The 23,865-nt window shown below is 44.1% G+C and overlaps 1 protein-coding gene across 1 annotated transcript in view; it reads right to left on the bottom strand.

Annotated features, from left to right (window-relative positions):
• Positions 1-23,865, bottom strand: part of DOCK5 (dedicator of cytokinesis 5) — a 160,760-nt gene that overhangs the window by 108,218 nt on the left and 28,677 nt on the right. The window contains exons 5-10 of the mRNA XM_014533084.1: positions 14,197-14,345; positions 11,313-11,448; positions 8,997-9,154; positions 7,877-7,958; positions 4,322-4,451; positions 979-1,051 (exon numbers count right to left, since the gene is read on the bottom strand). Coding sequence (XP_014388570.1) covers positions 979-1,051; positions 4,322-4,451; positions 7,877-7,958; positions 8,997-9,154; positions 11,313-11,448; positions 14,197-14,345 — 728 coding nt within the window. The remainder of the gene's footprint in view (positions 1-978; positions 1,052-4,321; positions 4,452-7,876; positions 7,959-8,996; positions 9,155-11,312; positions 11,449-14,196; positions 14,346-23,865) is intronic.

Raw genomic sequence — 23,865 nt, 5'->3', positions numbered from 1 at the left:
TCCCCTACCATTTGTCTCTGGATCTATTCTTGTTCATCAAATTATGTTGATCTCATATTATTTATTACTAATAAAATATATATTATATAAATATCCTTCGGCTAGTTTGTAGAATTCTCAATTTGTCATATCGATCTGTTGTGACAGCTACAAGCTTAAATAATCACCTTCTGTCACTGACACAACTAAGCTGTTGGGAGTCAGTCCCAGCAATGCCCCCACCTTGCCTAAGCCACCACCTGTGCACGGGGTAGGCAGAGCATGGCTGCAGGGGCCAGTCCTAGCGCTCACACAGGTGCTTCCTCAGAGGTGCAGGGACTGAGACTTGCTCCCCAGCGGCTCCCCAGTAGCCCACATGAGCTCTGGGACTTAGCTCAGTATGGAGGCCAACTCTAGTAAAGCTCTTCAGGGAACCGCTGCATGTCCTCCCAGCTGGCGTTCCCTCCCTCTGCAGGAACCGTGGAGTAGGGAGCCTTCACTCTCATACCTCCTGAACCTCGCTACTCCAGGTGTGGTCCCTGACTAGCAGCATGAGCATCACCTGGACGCTTGTTAGATGAAATGAGACATTCTGCATTCTAACAAGGTCCCAGGTGGCTCGCCTGCATGTGCCCGTTGAGAAGCCTGCGCTGTCCTACCTAATTCCTTGTCTTCCATGACACCTGTTCCAACTGACACATACAGATATCTTGGGCATTTCTGACACTTAAGGCACCATTCTCTGGTTTGTAGTACAGACACAGATTTGTCCCTTATATTCCTTCAGTCATTACGGGAGATTCAGAAAAGTTCCGTTTATGCTCTGCAATTGGAGTCCAGTGTACCTGGTAAAGGACTTCGAATGAAGTCTTCTGCCAGCTCCTCTCTGACAACCTTCCTTCTCTAAGCAAATGGTTCCCACGCCTGGTTCTGCGTTAACACTATTCAAAGTGCTAATCCAAGTCCCAAGTCGCCTGGGACAAATGCCCAAGTACTTACTGCTGGAAGGGAATAAAATGCTGCTTTTCTTCATCATCCACCTTCCCACGTATGATGTCGGTGATATCCATCACTAGGAAGAAGATAAACTTAATTAAAGACACTAATTACTTCAGGCCTCCCTGGGTTCCTATGGAGAACTAAGAGTATCAGCAGCTTAGGACACTGGGGGAGGAAGAGGCCACATCAGAGACATCGATTTCTTTGCCAACAAGGATTCCCAGGTGCCAGCCCAGCAAAGAGCAATGAGAGGAGCTGCCCGCTGCGGGGGCTCAGATTTCCTGATAACCCTGCCAACTAGTCCCTTTTCAAAGTTCTACAGGACCCAGTCGCTAAATTCTTGAGAAATCGGACACCCTGATGGCTTTTGAGTGAGCCTGCATTCAAAGGCTCAGAGAACACACATTTTGGGCACAAGTGTCAACAGAATAAGAGGCCTGGCAGGGAAACACAGTGGTCAGCTGTCCCTGATTTACCATCTTCTCACCTGATTCACACTTGAACAAAGAGAAGCCAGAGAGCCAACCCAGGCCTGGAGGATGCCAGAGCGGCTTGCTTTTCCATGGGCAAGAAGCACAATAAATAAAGTACTGCTCTAAGCCTCCTGCATAGTATTATCTTACGTGTACAGACATGGTGAGCCCTACTTTAAGAGATGAGAAACTGAGCACAGCCCAGGTAAGGAACTTGCCCTAGGTCAGCAGTTTTAAGTATAGAAGCCAGGGTCTGAGCCAAAAGTGATTACAGGCCAAATCACTGAACCTAACAATCCCTCGCTGTTTACAATAGTAAATGGGCCGTTCTCCAGCTGCTGAAATCCGGCAGGGCCCATGGCAAGAGGCAGGGCATGGCATCCCCCTGCTGTCAGCCTTCAATGGAACCCTGCAAAACTGTACAAATAACACACCAAACCTGCAACACTTATATTTGACACCCCCTCCCACCCCTCCAAATAAAAACAATAGGCGGTTCGTTTGTCTTTGCCACATCTAGTTACTCCTAAGCTCTGCTGATGCTCGGAATCAAGGGTCCGAGCAAGGAAATCTCTCCTTTCCCATCACACCCCATGCCCTGAACACACACACACACACACACACACACACACACACACACCCTGATACAGAAAAGCCACCAAACATCCTGCTTGATGTTCTCCCAATTTCTTTGGCTCACTCTGAATGACAACGACGTCTACTATGCCTTAACTCCTTAGGCACAGTTCTCAACCTGTGGGTTGTGACCCCTTTGGGGGTCGAACGACCCTTTCACAGGGGCCGCCTAAGACCATCGGAAAACACATATATAGCCCTGACCGGTTTGGCTCAGTGGATAGAGCGTCGGCCTGCGGACTGAAGGGTCCTGGGTTCGATTCCAGTCAAGGGCATGTACCTTGGTTTCGGGCACATCCCCAGTAGGGGGTGTGCAGGAGGCAGCTGATCGATGTTTCTCTCTCATCGATGTTTCTAACTCTCTATCCCTCTCCTTTCCTCTCTGTAAAAAATCAATAAGATATATATTAAAAAATAAAAGGAAAACACATATATAATTACATATTGTTTTTGTGATTAATCACTATGCTTTAATTATGTTCAATTTGTAACAATGAAAGTGGGGGTCACCACAACATGAGGAACTGTATTAAAGGGTTACGGCATTAGGAAGGTTGAGAACCACTGCCTTAGATCAATAGATGGTCATGTAGACGGCTAACCAATGCTGGGCCAGCCTCTTGCCTTTTCTGAGATTTCACTTAAATTCTCTATCAGGAGGTGATGCTGTGCCCTCTGGTCACAGACTGCCAGCCCTTGAGCAGCAGCTGGAGGGCAGGGCTGTTCCAGGGATGTAGACATACAGTCCCTCAGGATACAGAGGCCGTCTCATTATTCACACAACCCTGGTAACATGGGGTTTCTGGGTCCTTGTTCCAGGAGCAAAATTATGACATTTCACTGATGGCTTTCCAAACTACCTAGTGACCAAAATTTCAACATAAGACTGAAAATATATTTTCTCAATTTAACAAACTACAGAGGAAAGGAAGGGCCACTTGGAAGGTTGTAGGGTTTGATTTAAGCCAGGGATCCTCTCTGAAAGCAGTTACAGTGTTGCCTTTGAAGAGTAAATTCCCTAGACCCGTGGTCGGCAAACCTCGGCTCGCGAGCCACATGCGGCTCTTTGGCCCCTTGAGTGTGGCTCTTCCACAAAATACCACGTGTGGGCGCGCACGTACAGTGCGACTGAAACTTCGTGGCCCATGTGCAGAAGTCGCTATTTTGTGGAAGAGCCGGTCTTTTGTGGAAGAGCCACACTCAAGGGGCCAAAGAGCCGCGGTTTGCCAACCACTGCCCTAGACAGTCACTATCCAGGGACAATTTACTGGACTAAAATCAGTAATGAACGTGTGGCCGTAGGAAGGGAGGATATTCGAAGGCATGATGAAGGGCCTGCTGCGTGCAGGACACTGTGCTGGCACAGGACAATGCTCCAACTACCAGAGCCACCCCGGCCAGGGCCAATTTAAGTGGGCATTTCTGTGGCATGAAGTCCATTCAGATGGTTGTGCCATCACCACCATCCACCTCCACAATGTGTCATCCTTGTCCCCATTAAACACTAACTCCCCGGGGAGTTCCTGTCCTCCTCCAGCCCCTGGTAACTACCATTCTACTTCCTGTGTCTATGAATTTAACCATTCTATGCATACTTCATGTAAGTAGAATCATATAGTAGAATCATTTATCTTTTTATGACCGGCTTATTTCATTTGATATAATATCTTCATGGATCATCCAAGTTGTAGCAGGTGTCAGAATTTCCTTCCTTCCTTTTAAGGCTGAATATAGTCCATTGTATGGACATACCACATTTTGTTTATCCCATTCATCCATCGCTGGGCACCTGGATTGCTTCCACCTTTTGGCCATTGTGAATAATGCTGCAGTGAGCATGGGATGTACAATTATTTCCATGAGACCCTGATTTTAATTCTTTTGGGTATACAACCATAAGAGGGACTGCTGGGTTAGAAGCCCTATGTTTAATTTTTAAAAAAAAAATATGTCTTTATTGATTTCAGAGAGGAAGCGAGAGGGAAAGATGGATAGAAACACCAATGATGAGAGAGAAACATTGACTGGCTGCCTCCTGCAAGCCTCCTACTGGGGATCAAGCCTACAACCCAGGCATGTGCCCCGACTGGGAACTGAACCTCGGCCTCCTGGTTCATGGGTTGATGCTCAACCACTGAGGCATACCAGCCAGGCTATGTTTAATTTTGGGGGGCCTCCCACACTGCGTTCACAGGGACTGTACATTCTACATTCGTCTCTGGGTCTTCCCATACCTGCTACCCCAAAGGGTCTCCGCAGTCCACAGGTGTGCTTTTTGGCCTCCTTCAGCTCCATGCGGCCCACCCGGACGATCTGGCACACGAGGCTGATGCGGGGCCGGATGAGGTCGGTGCTGCTGAGGTCCTAAAGAAGCAGAGCGTCACAGGGGCCACACCACATCACCTGTCACCTTCGTTCCTCTTTTTATTTTTTAAAATATATTTTTATTATTGATAGTATTACAGGTATCTTCTATTATCTCCTCCTTTCCTCCCCTCCTCCCAGCCCCTACCCACCCATCACCCCTCTTATTATTCTCACTCTACAACAGAACACCACTCAGAGCATATTTCCCGATGCTGAAAGATCAAAATGCTTGCTCTCTTCTCCCTATGTGCCCAAGAAAAATGACTGTTTTTCAGAAAAATGACTATTCAACAGCGAAAAGATATTTATTCCCTAGTTCCTACTTCAAATTTATAAATCAGATCCTATTTAATCTAAAGTCCCTGGTCCATCCATTCAAGCAGGGTATTCAAAATCAGGACACTTGTCAGGGCTACTTTATATATTGCCAAGATATATCTGAGTACAGGATGCATTTCAGTGTCTAATGAGATTAAAACGCGTGTGGTACTGACATTTATTGGGTAGCCACACATGCTGGTTTCCTTTCATCTTCCAAACAAGCCTGCAAGGCAATTATAACACAGAAATTTACATGCAGCGCTTTTCGTAACTGTTCATCTGCTTTAGGAGGCATCACTGAGAGCTCCTGGGTGTATGTTGATTGATAAGTGATGTGTAGGTGAAATATCTGTTTCTTTGTAGCTCATGTTCTACACTTGTTTGTATTCTTTTTCTTTTTAATCTTCACTGGAGGATTTTTTAAAATTCATTTTAGAGAGACAGGAATGGGGGGAGAGAGAGAGAAACATCAATGTGAGAGAAAAACACTAATCAGTTGCCTCCGATACACGCCCTGATTCGGGATTGAACCTGCAACCTAGGTATGTGTCCTGACCAGAAATCGAACTCAAAGCCTTTTCTTGGTGTATGGGACGATGGTCCAACCAAATGAACCACCAGTCAGGGCTACACTGGTTTGTATTCTTAAGGATGGGTGAGAAACCCATGAATGAGCTCTCATATCTCATTCACTTTAGCACCAAACAGAATTGAATTGCATCCCAAATTCTTTTCATGAAACAGCTGTCCAAGGCCTTTTTACTGAATCAAGAATTACTTTTTAAACAATCATTCCAAATCCATCCTCTGTAATTTACTTAAACCTCCAACATAGGAATAGGAATACAGAACAATGATAATATCAACCTTGAATTTCTACTCTTGGTTTTGTAAGGCTTCTGTTAAGAGAGAGATAATGGCTCCAGGCGACTCGTTAGATAAATTGTAGCACATTCATATGATTTAAGAATATGCAAAAACTGATAAGGTTTTTGAAGAAGGCTTTATGACCCAGGAAATGATCACTACATTCTTTTAAGTGAAAAAGCTGGACATGAAATGTATATACAAGAAGGTCCTAACTGGAAGGAGGGATGGGGAGGGAGATGAATTGCAGCTATGCAGAACTGATTAGAAGATGGACCAAAGATTCAATAATGCTTTTTAAAATCTTCACCCAAGGATACGTTTCCATTGATTTTTAGAGAGAGGAAGGGAGAGGGAGAAAGAGAGAAACATCTATTGGTTGCCTCAACCGAGGATGGAACCTGAAACCTGGGTATGTGTCCTGATGGGGAATAGAAGCCGAGGCCTTTCTGTGTGCAGGGCAACACTCTAACCAACTGAGCTACACCAGCCAGGGCCCAATAATGACTTTTTGAAATGTGTTTTCTTTTTTAATGTACACAGTGACTGATAAATGCCTTCTGATTTTAGGGAAAAAACTCCCATATCTCAGAAATAAGGAAATACTCTATGTGTTGGGGGCAGGTTTTGGGAAGAGTTAGTTCTAAGTGCTTTTTTATCTACCTTTACCAGGTGGTGAAGATACAGATGGGTCAGTGCAGAGATAGGCATCAAACCATGCCTGTCTTAGGGATGGGATGTTAATAGAAGAAATGAATAATAATGAGAAATGAATGGATGAATGAATGGACAAGCCCATAAGGGACCACTGCTCCTTCCCATCACTTCATTTGGAGCTCTACCTTAGACTCTGCTTTCCTTGCCATAGAGTGGTGAGAGGGCGTGGACATAAAACAGGGGTGTGGCTTAAGGAAAAAAAGGGGGGAAAGGAAGGGCGTATCTCCTTTAGGCCCAATGGTTGCTGGGGAAACCTGTCTTCTCAGTCTTTCCAGAGCAGGAGGCAGCAGCTCTAGGGTATTTCGAGCACTGAAGTCATAACAAAGTGAGAGAATCCTGAGAAGGTTCTTAGCCCGAGTGAAATAGAGTCACCATGCCCAAGCTACAGCCCAATAAATTTCCTTGTCTTGATGCATATATAGCATTACTTCTCTTACCTTGAAAGGAGGAGGAAAGGGAAGGCCATCCAAATATATGCAAACAAGAAAGTCCCATCTTTGCCTGAGCTGTAACCTGGTTCTGAAATGCTGGGGAAATGCTAGTGCCCGATGAGCACTGCCCACTCCCTTCAAGTTCTTGCTTAAAAGGCTCCATCCCAGAGTTCTGCCTGATACACCTTTTTTTTTTAAATGGCAACCCTCCCCTAGCCCAGAAACACCCGATCCCCCCAAAACACTTAACCGTTGCAGACTGATCACAAGAATTCCCGCTTCATATTACACAGTGTTTTATAACTATCATACTTTAAAAAGATATTAGCTTGTAAGAATATATAATAAATAACTTCAAAATGCAAAGGGTATTTAATTTTAAAGCATGCCTTTAACATTTATATAAAAACGTTTTTTGTACTCGTTCAATAGAAACTTATCTGGCCACTGGGTAAAGTTAGCAATAAAACTACTGGTCCGCAATGTGTTAAGATTGCTAACATTCTACAGGATTTACTCATTTATTTTATTACTTAGAGGCCCGGTGCACAAAATTCATGCACTGGAGGGGTGTCCCTCAGCCCAGCGGGCACCCTCTCCAATCTGGGACCCCTCGGGGGATATCCGACTCCCCGGGGAAGCTGGGACCTGCCCCCTGGTGGGGCTGCGGGAACTGTGGCAGCAGGCAGGCGTGCAGAGCAGCCGGCCCCGCCCTCGCTGTGTGTGCCGCCATCTTGTGACAGCATTACGGTGTGAGGGTTAATTTGCATATTGCCTCTTTATTATATAGGATTGCCTATTACTGTCTTTCCCATTTGGACAAAAGCTTCTTGAGCAAACATTTTTCTGATGTGTTCACTGATGTATCTCAAGTGCCCTGATACTCAGTGTCCAGCATCTAATTGGTGCTTGACAAGTATTTGTTGAACAAATGAGTGGGTTATTCCTGCTAGGGGGATTATGATGACTTTTGTTTAATAACCTGTATTTTCACTGTTTCAAGTTTTAATGTTTTTCATATACCTATCATGTGCATCCACTAATATCATAAAAAAAGAAAATGATTAAACAGAAGGTAGGACTTACAGTGAAAACCGCCTGAAGGTTATTAAGCTTCTCGATTTCCTTGGGCATCCCGTTACTGCCCCAACGAATTAGGTAGTTCTCACTGGTGAAAGAGAAAAACTGATTCTTAACAAGAAGTTAACTGGGCTTGGAGCTGCCCACAGTATAGACTGGCAGGGTAAAAGCAAGGCCCAGAAAAGCTGTTAAATTCGTCAGGCGGGTGTGAATGGAGCCTCCTGCAGCCCATCCCCATAGGCACACCCTGTGTGGACCGGGGACAAGCTGTGCTCAAGATGGACAGACACAGCAGATTCCATCTGGGGCCTTTCTTCCACCTCAAATTCTGTCTAAACATTTCAGCTTTGCTGAATCAAGATATCATTTTATAATATTCACTCTAAATCCTTCCCCTGGAAAACATATCACAACACTCAAATACAATTTCTATTTTAGAAATAAAAAATCTGTTTTTAATTACTTTTAACCATCTTCTTCAAAATACATCTTAGCTGCTCAGCAGTAATGCCACTGTAGGGCCAAACAAAGCCTATTATCATTCCCACTAGTCATTAAAAATATTGTATAGACTTTATCTATTAGGGCAGTTGTAGGTTCATAGCAAAGTTGAGCAGAAAGTACAAATTTCCCATATACCCCCTGCCCTACCCGTGCACAGCCTCCCCACTATCCATGTCCCCCACCAGAGCAGTGCATCTGTTACAGTCGATGACCCTACATGGATGGACACATCAATTATCACCCAGAGTTTACATTAGGGCTCACTCTTCGTGTTGCACATTCTATGAGTTTGGACAAATGTATAATGACATGTATCCACCTCTGTGCTCTGCAGAGTCAGCCTTCCCCACACCCCCCCTATTATCTTTTGAGCTCTTTGTTCCCGTCTCTGTGTTCTGATGAGTTTTACGTGATTTCTAAGACCCAGGGAGTCCACAAAACCGTTATTGCACTATTTCAGCAGCCAGACAAAAGGCTTTTAGCCCAAAGGATTTTATTTTCTTCTGCCCAGACATCCTTCCCACTCTTTTCTGTCTTCCCCTCTCACACCTAACCTCAGGCAGGGTAGGTGAAGGCTGGATATTTTTGTGAGGTGGGCAGCTGATGGCTGGGTCTCTATTACCTGATGAACGTGGACTGGTCAGGGTCATAGAGGGCCATGAACAACTCTGCATCTTCCCCGATGTTGCACACAAAGTTCTTGAAGTTAACATAGAGGCCATAGGTGTGGAAGGTATTGAAGTTGGACTGGCCCCGCAAGTCCAGGTTCTGCAGGAGTGACTGAACACAGAGGACAAGAGAGGAAAGCATCTTGTTTTCAGCAAATGGGAAATATTGGCAAATGCGCCTGGCCGGCGTGGCTCAGTGGTTGAGCTTTGACCTATGAACCAGGAAGTCTCTGTCCAATTACCAGTCAGGGCACATGCCTGGGTTGTGGGCTCAATGCCCAGTCGGGGGTGTGCAGGAGGCAGCCAATCAATAATTCTCTCTCATCATTGATGTTTCTATCTCTCCCTCCCTTCCTCTCTGACATCAATAAAAAAATGTATTTAAAAAATTGGCAAATGGGGGACAAGCAGCTCGTCCTGTATGGCTCAGTGGTTGGCCCATGAACGAAGACGTCACCAATTCGATTCCCCATCAGGGAACATGCCAGGGTTTCAGCTCAATCCTCAAGGGGGACATGCAGGAGGCAGCCGATCGATGATGTTTCTCTCTCATTGATGTTTCTATCTCTCCCTTCATCTCTCTCTAAAAATCAATAAAAACATATATATTTTTTTAAATGGGGACAAATTTGGCTCAGGGGATAGAGCGTCAGCCTGCGGACTGAAGGGTCCCAGGTTTGATTCTAGTCAAGGGCACATGTCCAGGTTGTCGGCTCAATCCCCAGTAGGGGGCGTTCAGGAGGCAGCCAGTCAATGATTCTCTCTCATCACTGATGTTTCTCTTTCTCCCTCTCCCTTCCTCTCTGAAATAAATTTTAAAAAGAGGACAAATATAATTACCACCCAAGAAGAGAAACTATATGAAAGTGGACAAATAAACAAGTGAGCAAAATATAATCATTATTTACATAATCAAGACGGTCCCGTTCAGAGCCTTGAACCCAAGTAATTGAATAGCTGCCAAAAGGTGATAATTCATGATTTTAGTAGCTTCAAGAAGTTCTCATCTCTCACAATCACTTCTGGATGAACCTCAAAGGCATAAAAATCACGATCATTATCCTGCTTTTGGGGAATAACTCTCACTGCAAATAAGAGATTCCACTGGGAAGCTTCACCCTCAGGCACAATTAACCATTACATCCAGAAACACAATTAACGTATTATCACCACTGTGCTAAAGAAATAAAACCTATAAACTAAGAAAATAAAAGAGCCCTAACCGGTTTGGCTCAGTGGATAGAGCATCGGCCTGCGGAATCAAGGGTCCCAGGTTCGATTCCGGTCAAGGGCATGTACCTTGGTTGCGGGCACATCCCCAGTCGGGAGTGTGCAGGAGGCAGCTGATTGATGTTTCTCTCTCATCGATGTTTCTAACTCTCTATCCCTCTCCCTTCCTCTCTGTAAAAAGTCAATAAAATATATTTTAAAAAAAGAAAATAAAAGAAAAACAGAAACTTCTACTTATTATAACAGAAAGACTGCAAGAACTTATACCTAAATATCAATATGGTTAGGCAGTCATAAGACAGGTGAATAACATTTCTCTTTTTCTGTACCTTTCTAACTTTTAGTTAATGTCCAATTATTACTTTCAAAATCTTTCAAACACTTTATTTCTTAATATTGTTTAAATTATTTTGAAAATTGTAATACAATTTTCTAAATATAGAAGGTTACATGGTAATAAAAAGGCTCCCTTCCACCCAGCTCTTTCCCAGAGGTACCCATTAATTACCAATTTCTTGTCTATTATTCCAGAGTTAGTCAACACAGAAGCAAGCACAAATGTATGTAATTTTTTTAATTGATTTTAGAGAGAAGGAAGGGAGAGGGAGAAACATGGATGCAAGAGTGAAACATCAATCAGTTGCCTCCTGCATGTGCCCCAAGTGGGGATAGAACCTGCATCCTGGGAATGTACCCTGACTGGGAATCAAACCTTCCACTTTTCAGTGTATGGGACAGTGCTCCAACGAAGGGAGCCACACTGGCCAGGGCTGCATATTCTTTTTTGAAACACAAATAATAGTATTTCATACACAGTTTTGCATCTTGCTCTTTTTTATTTAATATATAGTTTTGCAATCTTTCCTCATCAGAACATACCTATAGCTGCGTCATTCTTTCTGTTACATTTAAAATGAGGGCATAACTGGTTTTCTGAACAACATTTTTACCTTGTGGTCAACAACTCCCTTTCTCTCATTAAAAGCAAAAGCAAAAATGGAACCTCAGTGGCCAAAACCGGCATGTTTGAGGAAGATTACCTTTTCTTCTTGAATCCTTTCCTCAATCCTTTTTGAGGCCATTTCATGCACCTTGAAGAGGGCAATCGTGCTGGTTTCATCTGGGTCCAAGATGTTTCCGTTGTCATCTCGCACGACCAGATCTAACCCAAGCATTCTAGAAAGAAAGGAGTGGTCAGCTGGTCCTCAACAGAAACAGACTCCTTCCTGAAGAGCCCTCATGAGAGAGCCAGGAGTCATGGTGAGAAAGCATGGATGCTTGACAAGTCAAGAACAGCTCATTGGCTTGTCTCCTTTCAGTTCCTGTCTACATGCCATATCACAATGTTAAAAAACTTACGATAATACTAGAGGCCTGGTGCACAAATTCGTGCATGGGTGGGGTCCAGCCTGCCTGCCCTGACTGGGGCTGGGCTGGCTGGGGGGAGGGGCTGCAGGAGGTTGGCCAGCCAGCCCCACCCCTGATTGGGGTTGGGGGGGCGGGGCTGATCGGGGGCTGGGCTGTCCGGGGGTAGGAGCCACGGGAGGTTGACTGCCTACCCCGCCCCAGATTGGGCCGGTTGGCTGGCCGCTGTGTGCATCATAGCAACCAGATGTTCTGGTCATTCCAGTCACTTGGCTTTTATATATATAGATGAACCAAACTCATATAATGATTTGCAAAATAATTTGGTCCACAGAACCTCACCAGCAAAGGCAAGATTGGCACTGACCAAATTCCTCTGACCAATGCTTCCTCCCTGTGTCTTCTGCCGTTTGACATAGGAATCATGAAAAGCCACTGCATAAGTATTGGGGGCTTGCCCTGCCACCCTTCAAGGTGCAGGCTTGGGGGACAGTACTAATTCAAGACTGTCTTAAAGGAGATCAATGAAGTAAGACCTGGCTACTGGTATCTCCTGACCCATTTCAGAGTGTGGGCCCTGGTATCAATCAGACCAAGATTTGAATCTTGGCTCTCATACTTGCTAGCAAGGTGGCTCTGGGTAATTTAGGTAATTTTGCAAAGCTCTGATTTCCTGTAAATATTCCCCACCCTTCAGGGTTCTCAGGAGAATTTAATGAGATAATGCATGTAAAGCACGAAACAGTATCTAGTGTATAGTGTACACTCAATAAATGTTAGCTCTTATTGTGGCAACTGGCACAAGAAAACACCTGACCGAGTTAAGATGTAATTCTGAGTAATGCACAGGAAGAGGGAGCTATATGGCCTGTGCATGGCACAGTCCCAGCAGGGCTCTCATGTCCAATGTGCACACAGAAGTAGAAGAAACTGTACTCAGTTCCCAGAAGTGGGGACTGTGGTGGAAACCGGATACTGCTATCTGAATGCCCAATGTACATTCCAGGCACGGGCAATGTGGGACTAGGAGTGTCCAAACAGCAAGAAAACTCAGGGATAACAGTGAAATGTGCCAAATCTTTGGGAAGAAAGCAGAAATGCCTCATTTTCCTCCTCCGTGTTCTATAGCATCTCCATCAACTGATTTCATCTGGCAGGTTCCTTTCCATGGCAGCCAGACCCACAGGCCACCCAGACTCATGAGCAAGGGGCCTCGGTGGCTGCTCAGAGACTGGATCATGCTGCATTGATGGAGCAGCTTCATTACCTGAGCTGCTTCCAAGTGCTGGAATGGGAAGGCAGGCCTGTTCTGCTGTTTGTAGGAGGTTAGCATCTGTGCCAGAGATCAGGGTCTCCCAGGCCAATGCCCAAAACTACAGAGGCAGCATATGTGCAAGGGGGCAGCTACCGTATGCCACCTTTGCTGATTTTTAAGTCCCCTGGCACTAATGATTGGCAAAGCAACCCCTGTGGTTATAGTCCTGTGGATAGACAAGGGACGAGGGTGGGAACTGCTAATTCTTAACCCTAAGAAAGGAGCATTAGACATAAAATAGCAAACTCTTGGGTTCAATTTAAGCTTTCCCACTTATATCTTTATGACTTGGAAGCAAATCACTTAAACTTACTTGGTCTGTTTCTTTAACCATAAAATTGGAATAGCAGCTACAACCAGGTAATACATGTGGAGTGTACGTGAGAAAGATTTCATAAATAATGGCTGAGTCTGAATCTTGTATGCTATGTTCACTCTAGCCATTTCTGAATCCAGCTGTCAAAGTCTACAACATTTAAATGACTCGGACAATTTTAACAGGTCTTTGAAGCATTTCCCAGAGTCATGAAGTTGAAGAAGTAAGGCAAAAAAATCATATATGCACAAGTTGAACACATTTAAAAAATGAGGCTAAATATCAAATCAATCATCAATAAAAACAAAATGAAGAACCAACCCAGTCTTTTAAAAAGAGCCAGTCAGGAGGGATAAACCCTAGGTCATCATAAATTTGACGAATTGACTGAATTTCTCATTTTCTAAAAGGCAGTACTAGAACCTACATATCTGCCTGAGCTAATCAGATAAGTAAGGAAGTGATTAACTCTTTAGAACTTAATGCAGTTATAATCAACAGGCTAAAAACATGCTTTAACTGGCAAAAACATGCTAAAAACTGGCAAAGCTGGTTTGCATGCACTTCTGGTTAGGGGAAGATGGAGAGAGATTGAGTCTGGTACTGAAGTAAAATCCAATGTTAAAATATAAACAGAGACAGTCCAAAAATGTTGCTTCAGCCCCGTTCAGTCTGTCACTAAAATTCGAGCCCCCTTCTCCACCTCTCTATCATCTCCCTGAGATCAGAGACCCAGCACAGGGTCTGGTCCATGAAGGGCACCTGCCAATTTTCTTTTCAACAGAATCAGATGTTTTCCAAGGCAAAAAGAGAGCAGTAAGCATTGCTCTTGGGCAGCTCCCAGGTCAAAAGCTCGGGGTGAGCTGTGTGCTTAGCATTAATGTGTCCACCTTTGTCCAAGTTCTCGGTGAAGTCAGCCCTGGCTTACCTGTTCCCATGATCGATTTTGGCTGTGACCTTCTTCTTGAGCTCTGCCAGCTCGTCCTTGGGGAGTGTTCCAGACAGGATTTGGGACCGCCACTCGATCAGGCTGTATGTCATCTGCTGCAGCCGGCGGAAGAGACTGACCTTGTTGTTCTAGGACAGAAAAATGAGGTGGAGAAAGGGACCCCCACAAAAAAAAGGTGTGATAAAGGATGGAAATGTCTTTTCACCATTTGACTAAATTCTTTATAAGGTGCTATTTAACCAAGTACCTGTGCCATACAGTAAGCCATGCACTGTGAGGGGATGGCCTTGACTTGAGCCAGTCCCATTCCCTTCCCAGTAGAACTTTAGGAACAGATGAGCAATTGTAAGGTCAACATAGCTGCATTTTACACCAATCTCTACCTCAAAAATCTACGCTCCTTCCATGCAGAGCTACGTCCATTTCTCCTGAGCGCTCCAGACCCTTTAATGATACTTCTTCTACTTGGACCCATTTTCTCCTCTCCCCTGCACTTACTCCCTGCTCATCCCTACTCACTCACACACTACACCCTCCATCAACTGCTAATTCTTACCTGTTAGGCCTCAACTTAGAAGTCAGAAGTCTCTTCCTCGAAACCCTAACTCTGAGTTCACTGTCCCTCTCCCAGCTCCTGGAATTAAGTCCTGTCACAGCAACAGAAACCCAGCCTTGACTGGCTTGGCTTGCTCTCCACTTACATGGAAGTGCCTACAGGGCAAGGAGCTTGCCAATTTTTGCATCCCTAGGAGCTGGCACAGAGCAGGCGCTCTATAAAGGGTACAGTGTGAGGGAATTATGGATGGAGAAAGAACTGTCATTTCAGAATGTAAAATGTTATTTTAAAATCCCCATAAAACTGGTAGACCATCCATAAAATTGTGAGATGTAGAAAAAAATTAACCATTATCCTGGGCTTCAGTCAGAACTGCCTGTAACTGAACTAAATTAACTTACGACCAACTAATCATCTGTACTCCAATCATTTTAAGAGTCAAATACTTTATGTCGAGCCATATGACCTTGGTCCTATCTAAATGATTGGTTGATTCATTATATTTTTTAAAGGTTAAGAGCATCTACTATGTGCTGGAAATAAAATTCCAGCCACCAGCGGATAGAGCGTCGGCCTGCGGACTCAAGGGTCCCAGGTTCGATTCCGGTCAAGGGCATGTACCTGGGTTGCGGGCACATCCCCAGAAGGGGGCGTGCAAGAGGCAGCTGAATCGATGTTTCTAACTCTCTATCCCTCTCCCTAACTCTCTGTAAAAAATCAATAAAATATATTAAAAAAAAATTCCAGCCACATTCTAGAGGGCAAAAGACAGCAATAAATAAGTAAACTATATACATTTATATATATACTATTTACATATGTAATATTATATTAATATATATATACATACAAAAGATAATTTCAGACTATGAATAGTACAAGAAGCATCATGCTAAGTGAAATAAGAAATAGGACAAGAACCATATAATTTCACTCATGTGTGGTATATGAAACAGAAAGCAACAGAAGAACAAACAAATTCATAGACACAATAGAACGGTGGTAACCAGAGGGGAAGTGAGATGAGGAAGGATAAAGACAGTAAAGGGGGTCAAATACATGGTGACGGAAGGAGATTAGACTTTGGGTGGAAAACACACAATGCAATCTACAGATGATGTATTACAGGATTGTATACCTAAAACTTATGTAATGTTATTAACCAATGCCACCCCAATAAAGTAAATTTAAAAAGGTGCAAGAAGGAAAATAAATAAAGATATGATAGGGTATACATGGGGAAAGGGGCCACTATAGAGAGATGGGCCAGGAAAAACTGTTTTGTTTGTGACTTCTGAAATATGTCTTTTAAATAAAAACCTGTACAATTCGACACACCCCATGCATACTGAAATACCACGTCTTTTTTATTTATAGGCGAAAAGTCATGATATGTTTATATAACCATACACTTCTAAAATTATAGAAAGTATTACCTGCTATACAAACAATGCCAGCCTGGTCTGTGTGGCTCAGTAGTTGAGCATCACAATTGATTCCAGGTCAGGGCACATGCTCGGGGTTGCAGGCTCAAGCTCCAGTGGGGGTGTGCAGGAGGCAGCCAATCAATGATTCTCTCTCATTACTGATGTTCTTTTTAAATCCTCCCTAATATTTTTCCATTGATTTTTAGAGAGAGTGGAAGAGAGAGGGAAAGATAGAGAGAAGTGAGAAAGGTTGCCTCCTGCAAGCACCCTGACCAGGGCCCAGGCCAGGGAGGAGCCTGCAACCGAGGTAAGTGCCCTTGATCGGAATCGAACCTGGGACCCTTTGGTACATAGGCCAACGCTCTATCCACTAAGCCAAACTGGCTAGGGCTCATTATTGATGTTTCTATCTCTTTCTCCCTCTCCCTTTCTCTCTGAAATCATAAAAAAATATATATTTTTGAAATGACAAAACACACACACACACACACACACACACACACACACACACACACACAGTAGTTGCTGCTGGCTGTACAGCACGTTCTGTTCTGGGTGATGTCCTTCCACAATAATCCCATGGACAGCTGCTACACAAGGTATCGACTAGAATCAGTGCAGCAAACATCCATGATACTCCTGAACAAAGAGTAAACGTGAGGGAGGAGGCCTCCGCCTACAAGTGGGGACAGTGGGAGGCAGCAGTGAGATTAGCAGAGTGTGAGAAAGGCCCGGAAAGAAAGTCAAAGTTCTGTAAGAACATGAGGGAGAGACAAGACGTTTAACGGTGACTGCAATCTGCTCTATTAACACCGCTGATCTGAAAAACACAGGCTGCGAAGACTGCTTAAAATGTTGATACTCACTGCACTTTAGGCTTTTGGCATTTTCTGAACTGCCTCTTTCTCGTCAGCTGGTCTTTTGAAAGCATAAGAATGAGACTTTTAATTCCCATTTTGAATGAGCAAAGGTAAAATTTGTTTTATTTTTTCAGTAAATTCTATAAAAAAAATGCTTCCATCTCGTCCTTCAAACTGGAAAACGGAGGGAGAAATGAAGCTAAATAAAATTTGCTTTCAAAGCTGCTAGGCAAAAAGGAGATCTTTTTTTTTCTTTTCTTATTTGCAATCTATTTGTCTGTTCCCCGCTAGGATTTTTGAAAGGTTTTCTCAATTTAATGAAGCTGTTAGGTCCCATAATGTGGTCAAGAAAGGGCTCGAAGTCCCAGGGGAGCCCCCAGGAGCGACAGCTCTTTGCAAACACACTCACAAGTCTTGGTCTCAATTACACTAGACGTTATCCAAGGCAACTTAATTATTGCCTGTCCATGTCAGCCTTGCTTGCCAAGTTCTCCCCCAAAGAAGGATGAAGACAGCCATTCTTCTCTAACTCACTCTGCCAAATTCATTTTGATCGAGCAGGCTGGAGCACACCAAAGCACACAATTTCCCCCTCTACTTTAAGGAAATGGATTTTGTTGCCACACTCCTCAGATTGTTCTACTAGTAAGTTGGCTGTTCTGAGCCATAGCTGGCCCCTGACACTTTATGGATTCCTGGGGCAGCGTATGAGGACAGGTGAGGAGAAAATCGGGTGCCCGGGCCCCCACAAAACCATGAGACAAGGACCCGTGAGTCTCCATGTGCTTTCCAGTCTTGCCCTAACCTCCCGCCCCCTTTTCTAATCTTGCACAGCCCAAGTTGCCTGGCACAATACCTTCCCTGGTACCTCTAGCCCTCTCTCATCTCCACCTTTTCTTCACTAGCAGCCACTGTCACAAAATTAGGAGGGCAGGACATTTATTTAATAACTAGAGGCCCGATGCACGAAATTCGTGCAAGGGGCTTGGCCCTCACAGCCCTGGCTTCGTCCAGAAGGTCTTCCAGAAGGACGTCCAGTCTAATGAGCATATTATGCTTTTATTATTATAGATTTATTTGATCCTATCTGCAAAAGTTATCACAATCCTGGGACTGAGGAGGGACTCAAAAACAAATTTGGACAACTCAAATGTAAAATGCCACTCCGGTTTCAATTTGAGGATCACCTCCACCAAACAGAGATATCTATATATTTTTTTCTACCAGACAGTAAGATATTCCTGCATTTGTTTCAAGTTTTACTCTCTTTTCCACTAAGAGATCTCTGAGGTCTTATTTTTACGTTTTGATTCTGGATGCCTACCTACCTTTATTTTGTGTAGAGGGGGTAGGTGGAGGTGGAAGTGGGTATAAGGGGATGAATGGTAATGGGAAAAAATAAAATAATTCCTTTAAAAAGTTATTGTTTTATAGGGTAATTATATACCTAAGTCTAATTTTGCAAAATTTTATGTTTGTCAATGATCACATATTGATCATTAATGATAATATTCCTATGAGCTGCAACAAATGTTGTTTACTGGACATCAATACCATAATTACTTTTTTTAAAAAGACCTTCAAAATTATTTTAATGTAAAAGGAAACTAATTGTGACATGAAAATGCACATTACATATGTGGTTAGAAGTTAATGATAATTGACTATTTTTGTTAAATTGCTATAAATAGGGAAACTCCTAAATTTGGAGGCATATTCAAAATGATAGAATTATTTTATAGGCTATTTAACAGCAAGCTTTCTTTAGAGAAGCATATTATATAAGTATCAGCCATGGGATTGCAAATGTATTTATTTTTAACGGTTATGTAGATATAGTTATTAAAATGTACATGCCTAGTACAAAAAGTACTTTGTAGTGATAAAATAAATCCATAAGAGAAAACAACTTTGCCTTCAATGATGGCAGGAATACAGAGGGCAAAAACTGAGTATTTTAGGAATTCTGGGGTCACTGAGACAACAGCACCGCCTCACTGGGGTCAGAAACCTGGGTTCAATGCTCCCCTTTCCTAAACAATGCAGACCACGGTCCAAAGGCGGTTCTCTGTTCCTCCCATCGCCCTCTGCAGAAGAATCACCAACCTTTCCTGTTCCATGGGATTTTAGGGTTTAGAGGCTAAGTATTTAACTGAATGTATGGGGACCTGATTTCTATCTCTAAGTCTACCATTAACTTCCTAAGTGACTTTGGGCAAATTATTCTGACACACCCACCTGTAAAACCAAGGGACGGGCAGGAAGATCCCTTCCTTCCCTAGGAGAAGTGCCTTCAAGTCTAAAATGGAGACAGTAAACTCATGTCCTCCGCCGATGGGATGCCTGATGCCCTCACGCACTCGGTGGCTCTACATTCCATTTCACCTGCACAGAGCGCTCTGCAATTCACCTCACACCTCCCGAGCACCTGTACTCCTGGGATCCCCATGGTGTCTTGCTCCTGTGTCCTGGGCTGCACTGACTCTTCCTCTGGGAGGAAGGGAACCCACAGGCGTCCGTCACACTCTTGCTGGCCATTCTAGTGCCTTCCCCTCTCAGCTAAAGGCTTTGGCTGATTAGCAAAGGCTTGATTTTTAGGTTGTTGTTTTTTTGTTAATCCTCGAGGGAGGATATTTTTTCCATTGATTTTAGACAGAGTGGGAGGGAGGGGGGAAGAGGAGAGAAGACAGAGAGAGAGAAACATCGATGTGAAAGAGAGCCACATCAATTGGTTGCATCCCTCACATGCCCCAGGTGGGCCAGGGAACCTGAAATCCAGGTACGTGCCCTTGACTGGAATCGAACCCAAGACCCTTTGGTTTTTTAGGCCAATGCTCTAATCCCTGAGCATGCTGGCCAGGGCAAGGCTTGATTTTTAAAGAAAAGATTCCAGTAAAGGACAAGTTTTGCCTCTGGAAGTAGTACAAGAAATCCTGAAAGCCAGGCACCAAAGTAGGAGAAAAACCGCAACTAGAAAAACACCCAAAACTCTGTCCCTGCCCTGTCCCGGTCACTGCCCTTGCCTCTCTGAGAGCTAGCCTGATGCGGAGCTTGCAACTCACAGATGAAATGCCCTAACAGGAAGAAGTTGGTACGGGAATTTCTGTCCTTAGTAATAAGCAACCAAGTGCTGGTTTCAAACTATGAGACCAGCTTAATTACACTTCAGAGCCTATGTTCCAGAAGCCAGTACCCAGCCAGCACCAGTTCAAAAAGATTAGACCTAAGTAGCTTTAATCTGCCTGGATATGCAATGATGAGAAGAAAGGGCGATTCATTGTATGGGGCAAGTTCCCTCCCCCAACCCCCTCAGTTATGGGCACTTGTTCTACTCCAGAATTTTAGAGAACTAGAGACTAGCACAAGGTTTTATTTTGCTGGCACATTTTAAAATTAAATTTATTGGGGTGACATTGGTCAACATGTACAGACAGGTTTCAGGTGTGGGTTTCTATGTTACAAGATCTGTATATTGCACTATGTGCCCACCACCCAAAGTCAAATCTTCTCCCGTCACCATATATCAGGACCCCCTTCACCCCAATCCTCTTTCTTATGGCAACCACCACACTGCTGTTTGTGTTCATGAGTTTCAGTTTTATATCCCACATATGAGTGAAATCATATAGTTCTTAGCTTTTTCCGACTGACATTTCATTTAGCATAATGTTCTCAAGGTCCAACCATGTTGTTACAAACAGCATTATTTCATCCTTTCTTATAGCCGAGTAGTACTCCATTGTGTATATGGACCACATCTTCTTTATCCAGTCCTCTATCACGGGACACTGCTTGTTTCCATATCTTGGCCACTGTGAATAATGCTACAATGAACATACGGGTGCATATACTTTGTGAATACATGATTTTGAGGTTTTCGGGTATATACCCAGGAGAGGAATTGCTGGGTCATATGATAGCTCTTTCTCAAATTATTTTGCTGGCACATTTTAAATGAAAGGACATCAGTCCTTAGTATAAACTTCATTTTAATAGTTAAATTTACTTAATTCAAAATATATATTAACCACATCCTACCCCGGGCTCTTATATTGTTTTTGCCTTAAGGCGGGGGTGGGGAACCTTTTTTCTTCCAAGGGCCATTTGGATATTTATAAAATCATTCATGGGCAATACAAAATTATCAACTTAAAAATTAGCCTGCTATGTTTGGTCAAACATTTATTTATTTATTTATTGTTTACAGAGAGGAAGGGTAAAGGAGAGATAGAAACATCAATGATGAGAGAATCATTGATGGACTGCCTCCTGCATGCCCCACACTGGGGATCGACCCCACAACCTGGCTATGTGCCCTGACTAGGAATCGAACGGTAATCTCCTGATTCATGGATTGACTCTCAACCTCTGAGCTACATAGGCTAAGCATGGTCAAACATTTAATTAACTCACCCCTAATGCCTTGGCAGGGCCTAATATGGCCCTTGGGCAGGATGTTCCCCATCCCTTAAAGAGATGGGATTAGAGTCCTCTCCAAATCTTATATGGACAAAACATCCTGGCTGATCAAAACTCAACAAACCATTTTTCCAACTGGAAGATGGGAGCAGCACCGAGCTAAGTCTCAGGGTGAGATGTTGTAGAGCATGTGTATACATCCAAAACATCACCATTTCCAGGAGTCCCTCTTTCAAAAGTTCTTGCCCCAATGTCCCCCAAAGTAAACTCCAACATGTCAGTTTTCGAGACTTGATTTTTAGTTGAGAAAGTATAATGTTATGAGGTAGGATGTAGGGTTGTGTGTATTCAGAAGGTATAACTGGATTGTTATGGAAAAGGTAAACTTAGGTATTACATCAACCCAATCGTGTCTAAATCAATGCAGAGGCGTCTGCCCTTCTAGTGGGGGGAACTCACATGAAGCAGGAATGTGCCGCTAGAAAGAAAAGAAGGCAAGTTCAGCTCGTTGGCTCTCCTTTCCCGGGCTGGCAAAACTGCAAAATCCCGAGAGGTAGCAGAGAAAAATGGATTGCGTACTTCAAGCCGTCCACCTGAACCAGGCAGGTCCCTATAGGGCTGAAAGAGACCCCACGCTGGAGGGCCCCCCTTAACGGACCTCCGGGCTAGATCCCACAGTGTCATCCGTTCTAACCCAGGTCATTGTTAATCAGTGCGTTTGTGAAGCAGTGCTGTCAGGGGGTAATCAGGGCTGCCCATTTTAAAGACAGGTGCCAGGCACTGTCCCTGGAGTTCTACACAGATTATCCTACTGAATTCTTACAGCAAATTTGCAAGGCCTGTGCAATATGTAATTACCACCTGAAGTGAGGAAAGTAACTTAGGAGGTCAAAGGACTCGTCTCAGGCTATAGGCTCATCCAGTGGCAGAGCCTGAACCCAAAGCCCTGCCTTCAGGACCTGCGTTCTTTCTGTTGCGGTTGGTTTGTTGCGGTAACTGTTACTGGGTTCGCTCCTTTTTGTGAATATAAAAGTACGTACCAAGCAAGGGAGCAAGCCAGAATTAAGAACTGGCCGCCTGTCTGACACCAGTGTCCACAGTCTTGCCATTTCACAGGCCACCACCTCCTCCTTCACAGTTTCCTTCTTTCCTGATCAACTACTAAAAAGCACATGCGGTAAAACAGGATCCAACCGAGGCTGAGCAGTGCAGGCCAGGCGCCTGGGAAACAGCTGCGAGTCTGCACTCTGCATTCCTTTCTGAAATGACCTGTGCCTCCTGCACTTGAACCTGAACGAAGGAGGCTCCCTATCCATGGAGAGAAACAGCCTGGTTACTGAGTGCTCAAGGTCACTCCGCCTAAGACGATAACACATGGAGAGGAAGTGGCCTTGGATAAAGGCAGTGTACACAAGGGAGCTTCAGAGTCTCCAAGTCAGATCAGAGGGACACGGGCCAAGGCTGCCCAGAGGGAGGGCCGCCAGAGCCGCTACTGTTTCCAGCAACGGCAGCATCAAGGGTCACGTGCTCACGCTGCAGAGTCCTTGGTCTGCCTATACAATGACTTTGCAGGCATCATCTCTTTTCATACCTCAAACTCTATGGAGTCAACAAGGCAGATTTTATATCACTTTTACAGAAGAGCAAAATCCAGCAGACAACTGAGGACCTTGAGGGGCCTGCCCAAGACCAAAAGGCCAGTTAGGGCAAGGCCTGGATGAGAAACCAAGCTTCCCAATTTCTAGTCCTGTGTCTGTCCACTACAGCTTGGCCAACCAGGATAAATGGGAAAAATAATACTAATGTAACAAAGAAGAACAAAAGGAAGATGGGGTTCCTTGGTTAATGGCGGCTGGACCTTTCTTCTTTCTATTTTGGATGAATGGGTTCCTCTCATTTCAGCATAAGAACTGCCCTCCCTTTCAAAATATTTATGGTTATTTCACAAGATTACAGGATAGCTGCTAAAAGTGAATCACAGGTGTTCAGGTGACTCTCTAAAAGTGAATCTCTCCTGTCCAGCACAACTGCCCCTGTTTACACGGTGAGGCCGAGTCTGGTTAATGGAACGCATCTTCCTCTCAGGTAAGACTCTGGGTCTACAACAAGCATGTCAAACTCGCAGGCCGCAACGAATATTTTTGCAGCCCAGCCAATATAATGGTATATAGGAAACGTTTTAATAAAAAATTCGTAACTTGATTTTTACAATACCGTTATACATAATCTACACTAATAAAAGAGAAACATGGTAATTAGCGTACGACCGCTACCCTTCCCATTGGCTAATCAGCATATCCTTATGCAAATTAACTGTCAGCCAAGATGGCGGCCGGCAGCCATGCACTGAAGCCAACAGGGAGGCTTGCTTGCTCCAGTGACAGCG

This window comes from Myotis brandtii, unplaced genomic scaffold (genome assembly GCF_000412655.1).
Source record: "Myotis brandtii unplaced genomic scaffold, ASM41265v1 scaffold94, whole genome shotgun sequence".
In the NCBI taxonomy this organism is placed as follows: Eukaryota; Metazoa; Chordata; class Mammalia; order Chiroptera; family Vespertilionidae; genus Myotis; species Myotis brandtii.
This window is presented reverse-complemented; position numbering and strand designations above follow the sequence as displayed.